At 46.1% G+C, this 20477-nt stretch overlaps 2 protein-coding genes across 3 annotated transcripts; one reads left to right on the forward strand and one right to left on the reverse strand.

The window, feature by feature from the left end:
- The first annotated feature begins 264 nt into the window (after positions 1-264).
- Positions 265-19725, forward strand: POLR1B (RNA polymerase I subunit B). 2 transcript variants are annotated; one of them, XM_054820248.1, is made up of 15 exons: positions 265-530; positions 605-772; positions 2669-2815; positions 3756-3888; positions 4909-5045; positions 6892-7115; positions 9176-9347; positions 10667-10838; positions 11651-11932; positions 12533-12666; positions 13107-13277; positions 13948-14104; positions 15372-15568; positions 15944-16197; positions 18339-19725. In XM_054820248.1, exons 1-15 carry the CDS (start codon positions 399-401, stop codon positions 19219-19221), a joined length of 3363 nt encoding a protein of 1120 aa, XP_054676223.1. In that variant the 5' UTR covers positions 265-398; the 3' UTR covers positions 19222-19725. The 2 variants fall into 2 exon arrangements, with proteins under 2 accessions (XP_054676223.1, XP_054676224.1); XM_054820249.1 differs by lacking the exons at positions 265-530; positions 605-772; positions 3756-3888 and having other exon boundaries at positions 2690-2815.
- C3H6orf226 (chromosome 3 C6orf226 homolog) lies at positions 18028-20475 on the reverse strand. Its single transcript, XM_054820253.1, has 2 exons — positions 20196-20475; positions 18028-19543 (listed from the first exon to the last, which is right to left on the reverse strand). Exons 1-2 carry the CDS (start codon positions 20473-20475, stop codon positions 19467-19469), a joined length of 357 nt encoding a protein of 118 aa, XP_054676228.1. The 3' UTR covers positions 18028-19466.
- Positions 20476-20477: the final 2 nt, after the last annotated feature.

The raw sequence follows: 20477 nt of genomic DNA on the forward strand, positions 1-20477 counted from the left end.
GTCGGGGGGACTTGGCTGGGGGTGGCTGTGGGGGGCAGTGCTGGGGGAACACGGGTGGGTGTGGCTGTGGGGCACGTGGTAGGGGGCCGGAACGGGGGGACGCGGGGGGGGGTGGCTGTGGGGCACAGGGTGGGGTTGGGGGGCCCGGGGGGGGTGGCTGTGGGGCACAGGGTGGGGTTGGGGGGCAGAAGCCCGTGAGTTACCCCGAGACGCAGGGAAGCGGCGCGCGGGCGCCGGACGGATGGCCGTGCGCAGCCGCGCTCCCCGCACGCGGCGGTGGGTGCCGCAGCGCCCCCCGGCGGCGCCCTGGCGGCGAGCCCTGCACGCGGTCCGGCGCCGCGTGCCCCCGCCCTCGCCGTTTCCCGTGAGGCGGCGCGAGGCGGCGGCGCGGGACCGGCATGGCGGGGCGCGGAGGGGACCCCCACCGGCTGCGGCCGCCGCGGCGCAGCGGGGCCCGGCGCGACCTGACCGGCGCCCACATCGAGTCCTTCAACTACGCCGTCAGCGAGGGCGTCTACCGCGCCGTGCAGGTCTGGGGGGCGAGGGCGAGGGGCGCGGGGCCGGGCCGGGCCCTCCCGGCGCGCTTCATCCGGTGCCGTTGCAGGATCTCTCCCCGCTGGAGTTCGCGTTGAAGGACGACCGGGTGCTGCTGGTGGTGGCCGGGGTGTCCATCGCCCCCCCCGCCGTGCCGGCGGGGACGGTCTGCCAGGAGAGGAGGGTGTTCCCCGCCGAGTGCCGCGGCCTGCGCAGCACCTACCGCGGCAGGATCGCCGTAAGTGTCCGGTTGCCGCCGCCCGGTGGGGTCCTGCCCGCAGGACACGCGTGTCCTGGTCACGCGGGGTGCCCCCACGCCGCCGCTGCCGCGGGGAGCAAAGCCGGCCGAGCCCTTCGCTGTTTCCGCGTGCTTTGCTTCCGTTCAAGTCCCCTTCCCGGTGTCACCTGCCGCGGGGGGGCTCTGAGAGCTCTGTCCCGCGTGGAGTCTCGGGGGTTGCTGAAGTATGAGCTCACAGCGCAAACGTCACTTAAACCGAGCTCGTGGCAGGCCCGGTCTCGCTGCCCGCCCTCGCAGCGGTGTCCTCGGCTGTGCTGTCAGCCGGCCGGCTCGGGACCCCGCGGCAGGACACCCGTGTCGTGACAGCCCCCACGCCTCCCTTCTGCAGGAGCCCGGGTTTCGGAGGCAGGGGCGCTCCGTACAGAGGTCCGGAGTTACAAATCCCTCTTGTTCACGTCGTGTGTTCGTCGTCTCTCTGAATCGCTCTGACGTTTGCCTGGAGGAGAGCCATCCTCAGCAAATGTTTTCCTTTGCACTGTGAGAGGACTGCACAGCTCTTGCTGATTTTCATTAAACTGTGTAATTGTGCCTGAGCCGTATGTTTGCGTGAGGCACCTGGTGCGAGGGAACGCTTACTTGCAATTTCAGCTTTTTTTTTTTTTTTCTTTTTCCAAAGCATTACAACTAACAGTGATAAAAGTGACTGTAAGTGCAGTATCTTAATGTGAAAGTGGGGCAGTCGCAGATTGTTCGCAGTAATTTTCCCAGTGACTTTCAGATTTTCCTGAGCTAGCAATGCTTTTATTCTTCATACCCGAATTATTTCCCGTCTTTTTTCCAATGGTTGGTTGTTTAATTATTTTTTGAACCCATGTAAATGTTTGGAACAGTTGGAACAAAAATATTTTGCTGTGTCTTGTGTGAGAAGGTATTGCCTTGTGCTTGGATGGGTGGGTTGGTTTCTCCTGCTCCCAGCCCTTGCATAGCAGGAAGCAGTGTGTAATCATTCCCTGTTTCCACCCTGCTGCCCTTAATTAACCGCGTCCCCCTCCCTTGGATTCTCCGTGCGGTTCTTGCTTCCCCAAGGTGAGACGTGAGCCCCACTCTGCTGAGCAGCTGCTCACACAGGAGCTGCTTTACACCTTTAGCCCTGGCCTAAGCTGGAAACCAGAACTGTGCAGAGGTCTTGGTGCTGCACTGTGGATTTAGAGGGGTGTAGTAACATTTCCCTTCTCTTACGTAGTAATTCCTGAGACTCAATTTACTCTTTTAACTGTTTCCAGGTGTTGAACTAGTGTTTTTGTATTTCAGTGCTGGTGTTTCCTCTTTTAAAGCCTGTCATTCTGCATATAAAGTCAGAACTGCTGTCTCACTTTTCAGATTGCTCAGTTCAGATTGTTAAGTGAAGATTAAGTTGTTAAGTGAATCAGTTCAGATTGTTAAGTGAACAAGTCTTAGGAAAGGTCTCTGCAGGCTTGTAGGGTGGATGTCCTTCCATTAAGCAGTTTCTGTTTTCTTCTACTTTTTCTTTTAATTGTTTGTTGACTTCTGGGGTTTCCTTTCACATCCTGCAGCTGCCTTTTTATTTAGGTTGCTTTGTCGAAGGGTCTGAAAGGCCAAGTAGACTACATCAACTTTGTTCGCTCTACTAGCTGCTTCTTTACCTTGTTCTAGGCTTGTATGATTTTCTGCTCTAAACCCATGTTGACTTGTTTGCCATGGAGTAATCTTTACGCACGTATCTAATGGTTCTGCTTTTTATGTTCATTATTACCATTTCACAGTGGTAGAACTTTGTTGAACAGATTGTGGTTATATTAAGTGTATAGTTAATCTAGCAGGAAAGATTTAAAAGGGCAGCTTAATTTGCTCACTGTTTGCCTTGTGTCGTTGTAGGCTGACATCAGCTGGTCAGTGAATGGCATGCCACAAGGGACTATTAAACAGCCCCTGGGGTATATTCCAATCATGGTGAAGTCCAAGCTGTGCAACCTCTATAATCTTTCTCCACAAGAGCTCATGCAGCACCACGAGGAGGAAGAGGTAACGGGGATTTTGTGGATCAGGATAATCTGCGTTTTACCTGAGCAGTATCTCAGGCCACCTTCTCTTTACAGAACTTGAGCGTTTATATTTTATTTCAAGTTTGGCTTGTTATTTTCTCTGAATGTTCCATACAGCATTTTGAAAAATATGCAATCACAGCTATCCTTGAATACAGGGATCTGTTTGGTGCCAATACCTACAGTTCCAGTATATGACTCCTCAACTGCTAACCAGCTGCTGAGGCCACATAGCTCTGAGCGGGCCTCTGAGGAGACAAAGATTTGGAGAATGGGCATTAAAAGCGACGTTTTCATTCTCCATTGTCTTCTGCAGCTTTTTCTTCATCTTCCCAGTAGCATGTAAGCTGTGGGGAATTTAATACAGAATTATTTAGTGCCGTATTTTGCGCTCACAAAAAGAGTGAGCAAACCGTGAAAGAAAATCTACAATGACGTACTCCTGCTGCCCCTCTAGTATGCCACTTGTATGCTTTTTGTGTAATGGCATGCTGTTTGAGGTGCTGTACATTTATGAGTGTTAAGCTTGTATGTGACCAGAAAGAGGTTTTCTGCACTGAAGATCCCTCTAGTTTATAAACTCAAAATGAGAACTTCAGACTATTTATTAAAAAAAATAGTTAATGTCAGCTCTTCCAAACCATTCAGTTGACAACACAGGTTTTTGTTGTTTTTTTTTCTTTTTTCCTTTAAATTGTAGAACCCTTTCCTTGCACCGTATGCTACGTTTAGACTTAATAGTTGCTGGCAAGGAGTGCAGCCTTTCCAAATTCAGGGCTGAAACATACATCTTGCAGTGTGTTTCATAGATAAAACGTCAAATGTTTGTTAATGTATAAGACAGACGTTTTTGTCTTTTATTTACACTGCTGGGTTATGAATTTCAAAGCACATCAAAATTATTTTTCTTCTTCTGCCAGGAAATGGGAGGCTACTTTATAGTTAATGGCTTAGAAAAAGTTATTAGGATGCTGATCATGCCTAGGCGAAATTTCCCACTTGCAATGACCAGACACAAATGGAAAAACAGAGGCCCTGGTTTCACAGAGTACGGTAAGCTGAACAGGTTTCCTGCAGCATTCTGCTTGTGACTACTTGAGGACAAACAGGAGTGACCATCTGTAGCTGATGTTTGGTGCAGCTCTTGTATAATGTTTACATTTTTTACTATGTATGAAAATACAGGGTCAGCACCACTGCAAGTGTAGAAGCAGTAAGCAGGTGCTGGCCTTGTCGAGGCCGTCAGAGCCACCCAAGTGAGCAAGGAGATCTTATTCCTCAAGTACCTGTAACCTGTTGTTACGCGGAGGGTGTAACTAAAACCCTCCCTTTGGTAGAAGTCAGTGTAAACTGCTGGACATGTTTCATTTAATCTGTTTATCCATACTTGGAGATGGCAGATTTAGTTTGCACAAAGCAGATTAACTAGAATCTGTCCCATACCTTTGTTGTGTATACTCAGTAAAACAAGTTTAAAACTTAATTAAACTGGAAAAGTTACAGTTTTACAGGTGTTAGCAGCTGCGGGACCATGGTGCTTGAGCACACACAGTCCTAATTCCATGTTAATTAATTTTGAGGTACTGCAGATTTAAACGGTCCCATTTGGTTTATTTTTCTTTGTCCTGCAGTGGATAGCCTGGGACAGGACAAGGAAACACTGCTTCAGCCGTACCACCTGAGTACAGAGATGTGAGAACTTGACCCAGAGTGCAATTAGGAAGAGTACCTGTGCGTTGCTGTATCTTGGAACCTAAGGCTACAGACAGAATAGTGGAGGCTTGGGGCTTTCCTTTTCTTAAAAACCGTATGCATCTTCCAAGCCTCTGAGCAAGCGTGCCAGCTGTCCTGAGACATTCACCCGCTAAGAACTGAATTGAGCTGATGTATTTATTTGAAATTATATTTATTTGAGACTGATGCTGAAACTAGTGGTCTGCCTTGTGTTCTCGGCCATGAAGCACCAAAGTTTCTCTCCCGAGTCGTCTTGCGCCCGCTCAGATGCGTGGCAGCAATGCAGCCAGTTGGTTTTGTACGACTCACGTTGGCCTTTGCTTGTGTTGGTTTTTGCAGGAGTAGCGATGCACTGCGTTAAGGATGAGCACACTGCAATCAATATGAACCTTCACTACTTGGAAAATGGTTGTGTCATGGTGAATTTCATTTTTCAGAAAGAGTTGTTCTTCCTTCCCTTGGGATTTGCGCTGAAGGTAAACAACTAATGCTTATGCTTTTATTTAAGTAATGAGAAGCAGCTAATTCCATATTAAGTATTTTCCATAATCCTTCCTATATTGGCCAAAGAACTGTAGTACAAAAAGAGCCTATGCCTGTAATGCAACGCTCAGCTGCAGCAGAGGAAGTGTGTGCAGGATTGAGAGAGGAAAGTTACACAAGAGTTTCACGGCTTTTTGCTAAGGAATGCTCTGGGTGAATAGCTCTTGGAGGATGTAAGAGTTTGCCGCCTAATGTGAAAGATCTCAGGAATCTTTTAAGACAGAATGACAGCTGAGTGTTCAGTCAGTGAACAACATCATTAAAGTCAGGTTGTCCCATCTAAAAGTAAACCAGTGAACTGGCTTTTTTCTTTTTTTAAGAAGAAAAATAAAATGCTGCTTCTGATTGGAACTGGAAGCGATGAAGACCTGGAAGGACCTATTTGAGCACATTTGATGGTTGTAAACTGTTCTTTGGAGAGCAGGCAAAAGTTTTACTTGAGCCAAGACTTTTAAAATTCTCCTCCAAAAGCATGCTTTCTCTAGTAGCAGAGCCAGAGTACTTCAGCTGCATATTTTAACTGCAGCAGCTAAGTGTTAGAGGAAATCGGAGACCTGTGGTGCTACATGATGGAAGCGTCATGTAAATTGGCCTCAGTGAATCTGTATCTTCTTCTTTCAACCTGCTGTATTCACGTCGCTGTTGCATAATGCATTTCACTTTTTCTTCAATGCTTTGCCTCAGTTTTTGTTTCAACAAAAGTAGTTACCAAAAGTAGCTGATTCCTTTGCATATTAAACCAACAAGTAATTGTACTGACTTTCTGGTAGCTCATGAGATCTCAGGATAAGCAGGTATTGTTGTCTTAAGTTTGAATTCTTCCATAAGCAGTGGCTCTCTGTGGGTTTGCATCCCCCATGCATCAATCCAGTTCGGTTCTGCACTGGTTTCCCACGGCCCGTGCAGGTCCCTCTGGGCAAACTGCTGCTACTGCGGCCCCGCTGCGCTTCTGTTCTGGCTCTAATTCTGGTTTCTTCTTGCTGTGTGATCATCCTGCTGCTCTCCTCTGTTGGACAAGAGGCAGCACATGCTCTGGCTGCTTCCAAAGTGTATATATCATGATTACTGAGCAGCAGAACTGAGCTTACATTGCCCCCTTTTGTGAAGAAATCTGCCTTGGTGTCTTTTTCATGCAGCCTTCAATTTTTCCTGAAGTTTTTGAAGACTATTTAAATGTGATGAACAAATAATTTACTTAAATATGAGGCACGTTTGTCCGTAAATACAGAAGTTTTTGGTAGACAACATATTTGCTTAACCTTGAGGTAATGAAACAGCTAGGAAACCATTATAACATCAACAGCTAGGAATGGGACTTGAGTATGAGCTTTAGTATACCAAGTGCTGAGACTAAAGTTAATTCATTCTAACAGCCTTCATCTAAAGTAAATTGCCTTTTGATTTGCATGAGAATAAGTAGCAGCCTGAGACAATGGTGAATTGAAGTCATGTTTCTAAGTGAGCTCATTCTGTAAAGGTATTAGTAAATCTTACCTAAACAAGAGAAGCCTGTTAGTTTAGATGGTTCAAGTTTGTTTTTTTCCAAGGGTCTCACTGGATTGGGGGAGTTCTTGTGACCATCATCGGGGAACAGCTATCCTCTGCATTACTTTCTTAGCACCTCAGCCCCGCTTTATTTTTCAGTTTGCGCAGTGGAAGGGTATTTCCAGGGGACTGGAAACCTAAATCAGTGGGGTGCCCTAGTTCTTTTGCTGTGTTTTATGGATAGATGTTGCTGTGACTTTGTTTTTTCTGATCTGATACACTTCTGTCTTTCAGGCATTAGTTGATTTCCCAGACTACCAGATTTTTGAAGAGTTGGTCAAAGAAAAGGAAGGTGACACCTTTTATGTGAACTGCGTTACTGAGATGATGAGGGCGGTAGTGGATGCAGGCTGTTTTACGCAGCAAAACGTCCTCGAATACCTGGGAAAGAGCTTCAGAGTAAAACTTAACCTTCCTGAGTGGTACAGCAATGAACAGGCTGCAGACTTCATTTTGAAGTATGTACATATGCATGCAGGAGTGTGTGGTTCAGTGTAGTTGTATTGAAATGATAGGCAGATATAAGAGTACTCTGCCATATTACATCACGCTTTGTTATGGTTTTCACATGCATTTATAAAATAATAGCCAGTGGTCAGTTTTTGGTGGGACTCCAGGGTATTATGATAATCCGTATTTGTGGTGTTCAGAAATACGTATTTCAATAGATTGACACAAGTATCCCCAATATGGTTTCAGGAGAGGGTATCTGTTGTTATTTAGATGTGATTTTTCTGATGTATTTGATGAAAAACATAAAGACTAAGGTAAGGAAGAGAAGGTTAAAGCTAGGTCTGTGATTGCCCAAGGCTCTATTTGTTGAACAGAAATACTGCAATTTGTGGTGCTTTATCAGTTTCACACAGTCATTTGCAACACTGATAAGAATTACATTTTTCTTTTTAAATGGTAGAAGTTAGGTGCTTTAAAGTCTTGCTTATTTCATGGAAAAAGTCAGAAAGGAATGGAAGAGCTGGATTTGAGACTGTCAGCATGACAGGCATTCAAGTAAATAATATCTTTTTCTGGTAAAGTAGGTGTTTGCCCTTTGAGAGGCCTTTTTTTAGCACATGAAAAGGCTTATTTGGGATGCCCGGTCCTTGAGTACTTGTAAGTAGGGGGTGGTCAGGTGGCTGGGACACAAAGGCAGCCTGCAGCCCCTCAGAGGGGCACTTATAAGTCCATAGACCAGCTGGAAGCCCAGAACTTTGTACTGAGAAATGTGAGTAGGTAATTTCAGGAAAGTTGGAATTACTCTGATTTTCTTATTTCTAAATATTCTGGTGGGTGGTTCATTGTTCTGGTTGGGTTTTTTCCTCCTCTGATACATTCTGTGCACCTTATTTGCCTCAGCTGAGGAGATAGAAGAGGAGGAATAGTAAAACAATAATTGGGATTCTACCCTGTACGTGGGAGAGCTGGAACAGTAACCTCTCTGAGCAGAACCTGCAGAGGGCAATGTTGAGCAGAAGTGAAAAGCTGAAAAAAATCCTTCAGTGCTCAAGTGTCTTGGGCACTACTAGTTTCCAGCTCGGATTTGGGGTGGGGTGCATGTAAGTGGATATGTGCATGTATATGGTTGGTGTCATAGCTGCCATAAAATAACACGCAAATCTTAGCAGTTGACTGGTCTTAACTCAGATATCTGTTTACATAAACTGTAGGCTGTCATGGTTTAACCTTGATGGCAGCTAACACAACCACACAGCCGTTTGCTCGCTTCCCCCCACCAGTGGGATGGGGAGGGAATCGAAAAGGAAAAAGTAAGACTCGTGGGTTGAGATAAAGACAGTTTAATAGGACAGGGAAGGAATAATGATGATGATAAAAGAACATAGAAAACAAGTGACGAACAGCACAATTTCTCACCACCTGAAGCCGATGCTCAGCTAGTTCCTGAGCTGCCCCACCTCCCAGCCCACCCTCAGTTATATACAGAGCATGACATCATATGGTATGCAATATCCCTTTGGCCAGTTTGGGTCAGCTGTCTTGTCAGAACTGACTTGGGTCAGTTCTTGTGCACCCCCAGCCTACTTGCTAGTGGGGCAATGTGAGAAGCTGAAAAGTCCTTGACTGCTTGGCAACAACTAAAAACATTGCTGTGTTATCAATGTTATTCTCATCCTAAATCCAAAACACAGCACTAACCAGCTGCTAGGGAGAAAATTAACTCTACCCCTGCTGAAACCAGGACATATAAGGACATCTAGCACAGGAGTGTGTACACTCAATCTTTCTCAAGGTTCACCTTCATTTAATCAGCCAGGTATATCTTTCACAAAAGCAGGCCCTTAAAAAGACGAATTGGTCATTTTTCAGCTCAGTCTCCGGGGTGGTTTTTTTACTATTATTTCTTGGAATTTTCATATAGTAGTAAGGGCAACTGGAAAAGCTTGTGCCTTCTTAGGCTTTTTAGAAAGAAAAAAAAAAGGTGTCCGATTATTTAGGAAAAACTTGAAGAACATCTAGCATGAAGAGATGGTGTTAGTTGTGCTCCTCCTTTCTCTTCATCCAGCAAGTGTATCTGCATACATCTGACAAATAGAACCGAAAAGTTCTACCTGCTCTGCATGATGGCTCGGAAGCTGTATGCTTTTGCCAAAGGGGAGTGCATGGAAGATAACCCGGACAGTCTGATGAATCAAGAAGTGCTTACCCCAGGACAGCTTTTCCTTATGTTCTTAAAGGTAAGGCCTTAAGGGGTTTTGAATCGGCATACTTCTGTTGTTTCAATTGATACGGGAGTGGTGAAGATCTGCCTTGTGGTGGTTTCACATGGCAAATGTGCAAGAAAATAACTGCTTTCCCCCCGCCCCCAATCTTTCAAATGTGATGATTCATGATGATGTCATTGCTCTCCCATCTTTAAATTCCCTTACAGATCAGGAAGTTGATAGCGTGCTTCTGACTTAAGCAGTTAATTTATTGCTGGTGATGTAAAATTGCAGTTTCCTAATCTATTCCAGTTCAATATGAATTCAGCTTATTTCTAGGAATTCCTCATTTTAGGATGCCGGGAGGAAAGTATTCCTGTTCAGAAGCTTGACTATCCTGTGAAATCATTGTGGAATAGTAGTTCCCATCCCCAAGTAAAGATCCTTCCCTGAGTTGTTGGATAACTCTTTTTTGTAACCTTTCTTTTCCATTTTAGTCAAAATTTTCTTTAGTATTGTTTTGTTAAAAAGACTACTAAAACCTAAACCTCTCTACTACTTGAATGGTCTCACTGAGTTTAGAAATAAAATAACAAGTGAGTTCTGTGAGGCATTCCAGTGCTACACTGCCACCAGGAATCAGAAGATGTTGCTTTCCTGCCTGGCCGTGTCAGATCAGCAGGGGAGTAAGTTAACAGCCCCTTTTTTGAATGCAAAGATCCTAAATAGACAAGAGTATACAGTAGACACAGTGCGGCTTTATACAGTGGATTTTTCCTAAGAGTCCAAAGTGTTGTTGGGTATGTTATGTCCTTTTCCCTGTTTTTATGTAGTATCTAAGATCACAGCAGTGATAAGATCACAGTTAAAATGAAAATCCAGTCCACTATCTCAGATTACCTCAGCAACATTTAAATACTGTGTGTCCATGGCCTTCAAGTGTTGGTATCTAAACTTACTTCGTAATGTGATTTTATTTCGTCACTGTATTTAGCAGAGGGGTTATTCTTGTGGTCAGAATATAGGCACAATCTGCTTTGGGTTTTGTTTGTCCTTTATGAAATTCTGTTATTGTATGTCATTTGCCAGACTCATCACTGGTTTGGGTGGAAGTGATTACTAAGCTGTCAGACGGGTATTTTCCTTGCAGGTCTGTGTTGGCGTGGTACCATCAGCGTTTTGATAAAATGAAGTCAGTGTGGGAAATATGGCTGGAAAACTGTCAGTTCACTAAAAGTTGTCCATCCTCCTGATTTCAGAGGATTCCTGTAGCACATGCAACTGATGGGAAGTTCTAATTTGAGCCTCTATTCTCCTGTTTTAAATTTAAATCTCTCACTTTTAAACCATAGGAGAGGCTTGAAAGCTGGTTGCAATCCGTTAAGTTCGTTTTGGAGAAAAGAACAGAAAAAGCAGATATCAACATAAATGCAGACAGCTTGGTGAAGGCATTCAGCCTGGCAACGGACTTTACCAAGCCGTTTGAATATCTTCTTGCAACTGGTAACCTGCGGTCCAAAACCGGTAAATAAATCTTCAGGTTTAAGAAGCCTTTTTTTCCTTGCTAAACAGAATGAGAAACAACATAAAACAGAGCTGTTAACTGAAAACAACTGCTTGTGTGCAGGCATTGTACACTGTAGCTGAATTAATGCACATGGTTTGAGGAAGGGGATAGTTGAGGAAAAAGGCAAGATTTCTCCTCAAGCATAGACTTTATGCCTGGTATAAAACAGGTTAGTTATTAGAGCAAAGCCCAGATACCCAGATAAATAGCTGAAACTAAATTTAGCATTGTCTAAAAGAGCTAACCGTATTTTGATTTGTTTTCCAAAGGATTATTTCTTCTTATTTGCAGTGTAAGACAGAGAGGGGGCATTTGTTTATCAGGACTGCCCCATGTGAGCTTAAATGGTGAGAAACTGCCTTGCTAACATATTTAATTTGAATTTACCTGGTGCTTCCCTGCAGTGTCTAGTGTGATGATATTGTAATGGAATGCCCACTGGAAAATGAAACAAGATTGGAAAGCCAAAGAATTTCAGTAAAAAGTACCAGCTGCAAATCCTCAAGTCGTTTCACTGGGAATGACTTTCACATGTTTCCAAAAGGAGTTGGATTTTAAGCAATAGCTTGGAATTTAAAGTTTCTAGGCCTCTTACAGGTCACTGAGTTGCCTGTGCGCAGGCAACAGTACATGTGCCTTCTGGTGTTGGGATCCCATGCAAGCATCTTTAGGGCTTGTCAGTGAAAAATATGAAACTGCCTTGTAACTTCATACTTTATTTGTTAAAGCTGGATCACGTCCTGACATAAATGTCATTTTTGTTCCCAAGGCCTGGGCATGTTGCAGAACAGCGGTCTGTGTGTGGTGGGAGATAAGCTGAATTTCATCCGTTACCTGTCCCACTTCCGCTGCATACACAGAGGGGCAGCATTTTCCCAGATGAGAACTACAACCGTCCGCAAGCTCCTGCCCGAGTCCTGGGGGTTCCTGTGCCCTGTGGACACCCCAGATGGAGAACCCTGCGGTCTGATGAACCACATGACAGTTCTGTGTGAAATAGTGACGGAGATGGTGCCTGTGACAGACATCCTGCCTTTGTTATGTTCCCTAGGTATGTTTTATTGGCTTGATCATTTAATGGAGCAGCCTTCCTTTTTTACCTTTTTGCCCTGCAAACCCATATCTGGGAAATGCTCTCCAGATGCCATCGCTGTACATTGTTAACTTGAGAAGGTGAAATCAAGGTAAACCTGTACTTACTGTGCTTCTGCTCAGTGGTAAGTAGCACATTGCTTACCCAGGCATGTCGACCTTTTGGAGAGTGTAAAGTCCAATGTAAATGTCTCTTAGCTGCGTGCCGTAAAGATACTCGCTTAAGCGCAAGGAATTGCACAGCACAAGCTCTAAGAGATTGGACCTGGCAGCAATCGTCTAATGCTGCTGGTGACTTGAGTTAAAACTGCAGCTCACTCGTGATTACCACGATAACAGCGATCCCTATTTCAATCAGAAGAACAGGGAGAGGAACGCCATTCTTAGTTGTGCACATTCTATATTTTCCATTAAGTAACCTACAGCTTTTCCCTGTACGTCTGAATTTTCTGATGTCTCAGAAAGCTTTTCGGTGTGGATTGAGGCTTCCTGCAGAAATAACGTCTGTGTTTTGTTTGCTTTTTTGGCTGTTCCTTCTACCAACCTCCTCTTCTCACAGGTGTCACCCCCATCAATGCAACCCCAAGCAAGCCTTACGCGGAGTGTTACAGAGTTGTGTTGGACGGCTCTGTGGTGGGCTGGGTAGAGTGGGAGCTGGCTCCTGAGATTGCAGAAACCCTCCGCCGTTTCAAGGTTGGCTTGTTTAAAATGTTTCTTAGCTAAACATCCTCAATATGCAGTGGTCAAAAATAGGCATGTTTGGAACTTTTTTTTTAAACTCCCATTTATTTTCAATTTGTTTTAATCTGAACAAATAAGTTCTCTTTGGCTGTACGTTAGTATTGGAGTGGGCTTTTTTGTTTTCATTGTTTATATGTGTATACGTGGTCTGTTAGTTTATGAAGACGTCATTTCTAGCAGAACTTTTTTTCTTGAAAAAGGTAGGATAGACATATTCTGTCCTTCTTCTTGGTGGAGATTTATCTAAAAGTATTTTGTAAATCTTTTCTCCACCATTTTATATTAGCAGCTACCCCTGTGGTTGGCATTTTCATTGTGTAGCCTGTTGGATGCAGCTCAACTAAACCACTCTTGGTTCGTGTTTCTAAATCGGTATTTCTTTGCACCAACAGATAACGCAAGAGAAAAGATTTCCTGCACGGGCAGAAGTGGTCCTTATCCCAATGACAGGAAAACCCAGTCTATATCCTGGGTTGTTCATTTTTACTACCCCTTGCCGGATGGTGCGGCCTGTCAGAAACCTGTTCTATGGAAGGAATGAATGGATTGGTACTCTGGAACAGGTGGGGTTTGCATATTTCCTGTATAAAGTGCTGACTCTTACAGAGGTACCCAGCTCAAAAATAATATTTTGGAAAATATTTGCAAAAGGAGCTGAGGATGGGACATAGGGAGCTTGTGTTGAAGAGCTAGAATAGGTAGTAAAAGGGTTTTCTTACCTCCTGCTAATTGATTTTGGGTAAATGTCTCAGACGGACTGTAAGGATCTTTTTGAGATATTGAAATCTGCTCTCGGTGTTACCTTAGTGAAGCTTTTGAGGTGAAGGATTGCTATCTTGTGTGTACTGTCTCATCTTGTGTTACATCATGTTCTCCAAATTGCCAGACAAGCAGTGGATTAAGGAGGACGTGTTACTGCAGTTGTGTATTTCCAGACTTGCTTTCCTTGCAGTTGGTCTGTGATTGTGATGGGTGGTTCAGCAGCTGTCTTGGTATGTTTTCTTGCCTGCTACTACACTAAGGTGCAGACAACAACCACAGCTAAAACTGAAACGGCTAGAAAGGCATCGGAGGCAGCTTTGCTTTGCTTCTTGCCTGCTACTACACTAAGGTGCAGACAACAACCACAGCTAAAACTGAAATAGCTAGAAAGGCATCGGAGGCAGCTTTGCTTTGCTTCCCTCCCTTTGAAAGAAGGACGCAAATGAGAATCGTCCAATTTGGTACTTGCAGATCTTCATGAACGTGGCCTCGCTGGAGTCGGAGGTGGTGCCCGGAGTGACGACTCACCAGGAGCTCTTCCCTCACAGCATTCTGAGCGTGGTGGCCAACCTCATCCCCTTCTCCGACCACAACCAAAGTCCACGAAACATGTACCAGTGCCAGATGGGTAAGTGCTGTAGGACCTAATGCTGCAAGTCCGTGGGGGGGTGGGGGGCGGAATCTCTTGCATGTCTATTCCAGTTTGTCTTCCTACATTCCCAAATAACAGCTCTTCCCAGCTGTTGTTTCAACATTGAAGTTGATTAACAGCCTTTTGTATAATTATTTTTTTCCATGGCAAAGCAAATGAAGCCAAGTTTATCAAGTTATCATCCTGGCTGCCTTCCAGTGGGCAGTTCTAGGTTTTTGCACTTGTTGCCTTCCTTATGCCTTTAGTAAGTTTTGTATTTGATGTTGTTGATCGTATAGACAAGTTGAAGGGCACAGCACCAGCTGTTCGGTGGTGGGTAGTGTCCGACAACTGTGCTGCCAACAGTCCTCTCATCCTCGCAGCCGGCAGAGGTTAACCTCAGTCGTTGGTGTGAGGTTTCCCTGCCACCTGTGTTCAGTGAGCGACTGCTGCCTCCGCACTGCAGCTGTTGAGAGGATGCTTGCGAGGCATCTGCTGCACGAAAGTAACGCAGCACCATGGCAACAGGATGGGGTTTTTCTCTGACAACTATTTGACAGAGATTTAAATTGATTTATTTGGTTGTCTGAAAGAAGTTGGGATAGGGTACGTAGTGGGGTTTCAATCAGCTGAGGTGCAAGTGATGTGCAAGAAGCTTATTTTTAAAATACAGAAGGCTAAGAGAAAGTGTGTGGATAGGGACTTCAAGAGAGCAGGCCTCATTACCTCGATAGCATCTCTAGCATATTGCATTTCTGACAATATTATCAGAAAGACATCCTTAAAATGCTACCACTTTTTCATACTTTTCTGAAAGTACCAGTGTGACTATGTTCAAAACTTGTTTTCCTTGCCAATATATTTATACTGCAGAAGCAAATGCTTTTTGGCCTGGAAATATGTAAGGTGTGCCTCACTCTGGGAAGAGGAGGGGAAAAAAAAAACCCAAAACAAACAAAAAAGCCCAAAAAACCCAACCAAACAAAACCAGAAACCAGCACACCAACCTTATTGGAGATTTTGAAATTGCAGAAAAGCCACAAAATTACAAATAGTCCTTATGAAATGCTATGACAAGAATTGAGTGTTGTGGTTTGTAGAAACTTTTATAGCTGGACTTAGGGCCATTATTAAATTCCAAGGGTTTTAAGATTGATAATCCCTCTAAACTGTCAGTATTTCCAGCTTTCTTCTTAAGATACATGGAGGATGAAACATAGATTAACTCTGAAATGATCCTGAATAAATCCAACTTTCTTTCTAGGAAAGCAAACCATGGGGTTTCCAGTTTATAACTACAAGGACCGCTCGGATAACAAGCTGTACCACCTCCACACTCCCCAGAGCCCTCTGGTGCGGCCCAACATGTATGACTATTACGGTATAGACAGCTATCCGATCGGCACCAATTCAATTGTGGCTGTCATCTCCTACAGTGGCTATGACATGGAAGATGCAATGGTAAGCCACCAAGAGGAGAAATCTTGCTGGCCTGTAGAAGAAGTGGATGTGGGGGACTGGGAAGAAGGGTGGTACCTAACTGAGAAGAGCCTTTTTTCTGCTTCTGCTAGTCCACAGCCGCTGTTAGGGCAGATATAGGAGCATGGCGGTTAAGTGTTGTTACTGCAGGTCATGCTGGAGGTACTGAACGCAGAGCAGAGCTCCCTTGTGCAAGGCAGTGAGCTTCTAGCATTGAAAAATACTGATGTTACAGAAGGTTTGGGCCTTTTGGAACAGTGACTTTGTTTAGGAAGGCAATGTTAGAAAGGAGTGGAAATGCTTTCTTTGTTGAAGTTATTAGCAAGTCTTTAACAGGCCTTTGTTTCTTCTTCTTAGATTGTGAACAAGTCTTCCTGGCAGAGAGGCTTTGCCTATGGAAGTGTTATCAAGATGGAGAGCATTGACCTTTCCCTGAAAGCCAGCAGGGCAGGCGATAATTTAGTATTTGGCATCAGGCCTGGTGATCCAAATGTTACGGAGAAGTTGGATGCCGATGGACTGCCTTTTGTTGGCTCTATCCTACAGCCCGGGGACCCCTTCTACAGCTTCATGAACCTCAACACAGGGGAGACCGTCACTGTCTACTACCGGTAAGTTCAGCTTGTCCCTCCTGGCTGTGGTCTGAGAGCAGTTAGCCCTGACAAGCTGCAGTATCTTTTCCTCCAGGGGTTCCCTTTTCTCCTCGTGTCATAGTGTCCATGTCTTGACAGAGAGAGCATGAAGTTCATGTTGTAGGTGACTCCTATGCATGTGTCATGGCTTTTATGTAAGCCAACGTGTGCTTGCAGAGCCTGACTTATCCCAGGAGGAGAATCTGAGGCTGGTAAAAAGAAAGAGCTTGCAGAAATGTTTTAGGGTCTCCCAAGGACTGTTCCTCTGCCCATCCCCTGCAGTTGTTTTCTGTAGCTTTTTGTTAATTGACTCACCTAAGGTATTCTGTCTGAAAAAAACCCAAAGAAATGCCAAACAGAAAACCAAAACAAAGTGCCTGGTCTCGGAGACTTGCCAGAAAACCTCGTAAGCAAAGTTGTTACAGGATTAGGGGTTCAAAGAGCAATTTTATTAACATTGAAGCTTCCAAACTGCTAGAATATTAAAATATGTCAACTACACTCCTCTCTCCCCCTGGAATATTTTGGGGATAAGTTTCTTAAGATTTTTGAACTCCATTTGGAAGAGAGAAGGCTGCTGAGGCTTTCATTAAAATCTTCTTCATTCTTTCCAGAAAGCGAAGCAAAAAGCATTGACAAAACCTGATATATTTAAAAGCATCCTGCGTTCCTGGTGGTCCGTATGACTTCAGGCCTTACCTATGTCTCTGTACAGCATTGGTAGAGTGAGGATAATGCTGTGTAGTTATTCACGTTGTGAAGGCGCATTGGTTTGAGAAGCACTTGGGTAATACAGTAACTACTGGGAAAGCTGTTGTTTGTTACTCTCTAACAGGTGGTGCCTCAGCTGCACTGGGGAGGCTGCTGTGGATTCATAGAATTAGTCATCCTGGTCACAGAGCAGGGCTGAGAAATTCGGCACGTGGTAGCGGGGATCTGTTAGCTCAGCACTTGTAGAGCCCTTTGGCGCTCCTGCTCCCCAGGTCTCGTGCAAGCCCCGCCTTAGTTCAGGTTCCTTAACCAGAGCGGCATTTTACCTCTGTAACATTCAGCTTGTGTTCATTCTTGGTCCAAATCAGGAAATTATTTATTTTCTGATAGAGCAATGAGGTTCCCAGCTCTTGGTTCACCCCAGAGACTCAGGGCCCTTAAGAGGGAGTTCTCCCTGCTGTCCTAAGTGCTGCGTACACTGCTAGATCTTATGTGCAGCTTGGAAGAGAAGGAGGACAGAGGCTTTTGACTTCAAAAGTTTGAACAAACTTGGAAGAGGCTTATGAAGCACAGTTTTTTGTTTGGGTTCTTTTGTGTGTGATGGCCTGGTTGCATTTGAACACAGAAAAATGACAGCTTTGAAACAGAAGCTAAACTTAGGTACAGGCCTTCAGCAAACACTGTGTTCATTAGGACTTCAAAGGAAAGAAGAAAAGTAACCTTGTCTTAACATGGGACAAAGTGTATTTATTCCTTAGCTGTTGTCTCCAAATCGAGTGGAGAGTTTGAGCTGAGAGCTCTAACAGCAGTTACGTCTGCAGCAGGCACCTAGCACGTGGAACACCAGGCTGAGGGTTCACCTGGAGCAGCAGCACGCCTCTGACCAAGGAACTTGTTGGCAAAGCCCTCTCAGCTCACACTGTGCCTTCCCTTTCTGCTCTGAACTTCCCTCTGCTTTCCACTGAACCCGCTGCTTTATTTTGGTATCTCACCAAGATGGTGCGAATTTACTGGGGGTAGGGAGAGGGACTGCTGCCTTAACACAGAACAAATGGCACTGGGGTGCAGTTTGTCAGATAAAGCATGATAAACATGAACCAGGTTTAAATGATCTTTATTTTAAATCTCATGAGTGCCACATTACCTAATCACCTGACAGTTGTAGCTGTACTTCTAGGATTAGAAAAGGCAAATGAATGCTGTCATATTGCTTCCTTGCCCTAGTTCCTATGCAGTCTGACTTCCCTCACTACCGAGTAGTACTTCTCAAGAACAGTGCTGTTCCCCAGCTGTCCCAAGGCATTTTATGAGTCTTACAAAGTGGTTTTTTTTCCTTCATTTCCCTTTCAAAGCTAAAAATCGTTAGCACACCTGACACCTTTGCTGTGGTTGTTTTTGCACCTATACAGGAATAAGGAAGTTGGCATTGTAGACAATGTCAGGTTATGCAGTAATGACCGTGGCACTGGGAAATTCAAGAAGGCTTGCATCACTGTGAGGGTGCCTCGAAATCCAACTGTCGGAGACAAATTTGCCAGCCGTCATGGACAGAAAGGTATCCTGAGCCAGCTGTGGCCTGTTGAGGATATGCCATTCACGGAGAACGGAATGGTTCCAGACATCCTCTTCAACCCTCACGGCTTTCCCTCCCGAATGACTATTGGGATGTTAATTGAGAGCATGGCGGGGAAGTCGGCAGCACTGCACGGCGTCTCCTATGATGCCACTCCCTTCACCTTCACAGAGAAGAACTCCGCTTTGAAATACTTCGGTGAGACTTTAGCGAGTGCAGGTTATAACTTCTTTGGGACGGAAAAGATGTACAGTGGCATCAGCGGCCTGGAGCTGGAGGCGGATATCTTTGTGGGAGTGGTATACTATCAGCGCTTGCGCCACATGGTCTCAGACAAGTTCCAGGTGAGGACAACAGGGCCCCGAGATGCTGTCACCAACCAGCCCGTCAAGGGGAGGAATGTGGAAGGTGGGATTCGCTTTGGCGAGATGGAGCGTGATGCTTTGCTGGCTCATGGAACGTCTTTCTTGCTGCAAGACCGCCTGTTCAACTGCTCTGATGGCTCTGTAGCCTACGTCTGCATGAGCTGCGGCAGCATGACATCTCCTGTGCTGGAGAAACCACCGCACTCCTCCTCTGTGACAAGCAACAGGAGGTACTCCTGCTCTGTCTGCAGCGAGGTGGACACCATCGAGGTTGTCCCTGTGCCCCACGTCTTCCGTTACTTTGTGGCAGAGCTGGCGGCCATGAACATAAAAACAAAGCTCAACGTGGAGTAGCTCTGTCCTCGGGCACGGCAATGCTGCTAGGAGGGAGGGAAACACGTGTCAGTCCTGCCTTCGCCCCGCACGGGTTTCAAGTGTTAAGTCAGTTCTCGGGTTCTTCAAATGTTTGCAAGATTAATTTGATGTTTTGTATTGAGATGGGGTGGTTGCCAAGCTGTATGGCGAGGAAATGCAGCTCTGTTGAAGTTTGTTTGCACCTCCTAAAGGATCACTAGCTATTGAGATGTGGCACATGGAAATCAAGCAATATCACTGCTCCCACCGGGCTGCTGGGTTGAGAGCCACGGGGGTTCTTGGTTCTCTGAATGCTGGCTGCGGCCGCGAAGATGAAGAGGTCATAAAACAGCATGAAGTGAATGCTGGAAATGACAAAAAAGAGATTTATTTTGTTTTTGAAGAAAAATCCTTGCAAAACGTATGCCTTAATGATGGGTGCGTGGTAAAGTGATTGGACATCTTTTGTTTTGCTTTATTTCAATACATACACCTTGAAACCCACGACGAAGGCGGCATAAAGTTCTACCGTACGAAGCTGCAGCCTTGACCATAAGAGACCAAGGTGGCCGAGCCAGGCCTGGCCTGGGAGCGTTTGGCGTCGCTGAGCCCGGTGCCTGTTCCGGTGAGCACGGCTGGGGTGGGGGCTTGCTGTCTGCCCCTGGCTGAAGAGGCAGCAAGCGGCAGGTGACCCTGGATCTCACCCCTCGTGTGGCGCTGTAACGCGGGACGCCGTGGGACCGGGCCGGCCGTGTCCCGGCAGCAGCAGCCGCCGCCTCGGTGGAAGCCAGCCCCGTCCTGTACTCCCGCCTCTTCCGTCCCTCTCCGCCCTCCCGGCCGCTGCCGGGGAAGCCGGGCGGGGGCCGCGGCCTTACCCTTCTTGTTAAGAGTTCTTTTGTACGTTTCTACATCACCTGTCTTCAGCGCCGCGCTGGGGCCGGGGGCGCTCCCCAGGGCAGGCCAGGCCGGGGCTTAGGGCCTGGCGAGGCCGGAGCGGTTCTCCCAGGGCTTGGTGGGCAGCGGCAGGCGGGAGGGGGTGGGGGTGTCTCCCGTGGGCGATGCGTGTGCCCGCCGCACGCCCGGCAGTTCCCGCCCGCTCCGCACCAGCTGCAGCACCTCGGCGAAGGAGGGGGCGGGCGGCGGCGCGGCCGGGGCCGGGGCCCGCTCCATAGCGCGGCCGGGGCGGTACCACCGGGAGCGCGGGGTGCGATGGGCCGTACCACCAGTGCGGGGGGGGGGGGCGGGCGGTGCCATCG

This window comes from Grus americana, chromosome 3 (assembly GCF_028858705.1).
Source record: "Grus americana isolate bGruAme1 chromosome 3, bGruAme1.mat, whole genome shotgun sequence".
NCBI lineage: Eukaryota > Metazoa > Chordata > Aves > Gruiformes > Gruidae > Grus > Grus americana.

Coding starts and splice junctions, on each gene's coding strand:
- C3H6orf226 (XM_054820253.1), bottom strand. CDS start 20,475: ATGGCACCGCCCGCCCCCCCCCCCCGCACTGGTGGTACGGCCCATCGC. Junction 19,544..20,195: donor CTCCGGCCTCGCCAGGCCCT/AAGCCCCGGCCT, acceptor ATCTTCGCGGCC/GCAGCCAGCATTCAGAGAAC.
- POLR1B (XM_054820248.1), top strand. CDS start 399: ATGGCGGGGCGCGGAGGGGACCCCCACCGGCTGCGGCCGCCGCGGCGC. Junction 12,667..13,106: donor AAACCCTCCGCCGTTTCAAG/GTTGGCTTGTTT, acceptor TTGCACCAACAG/ATAACGCAAGAGAAAAGATT. Junction 16,198..18,338: donor ACCGTCACTGTCTACTACCG/GTAAGTTCAGCT, acceptor GCACCTATACAG/GAATAAGGAAGTTGGCATTG.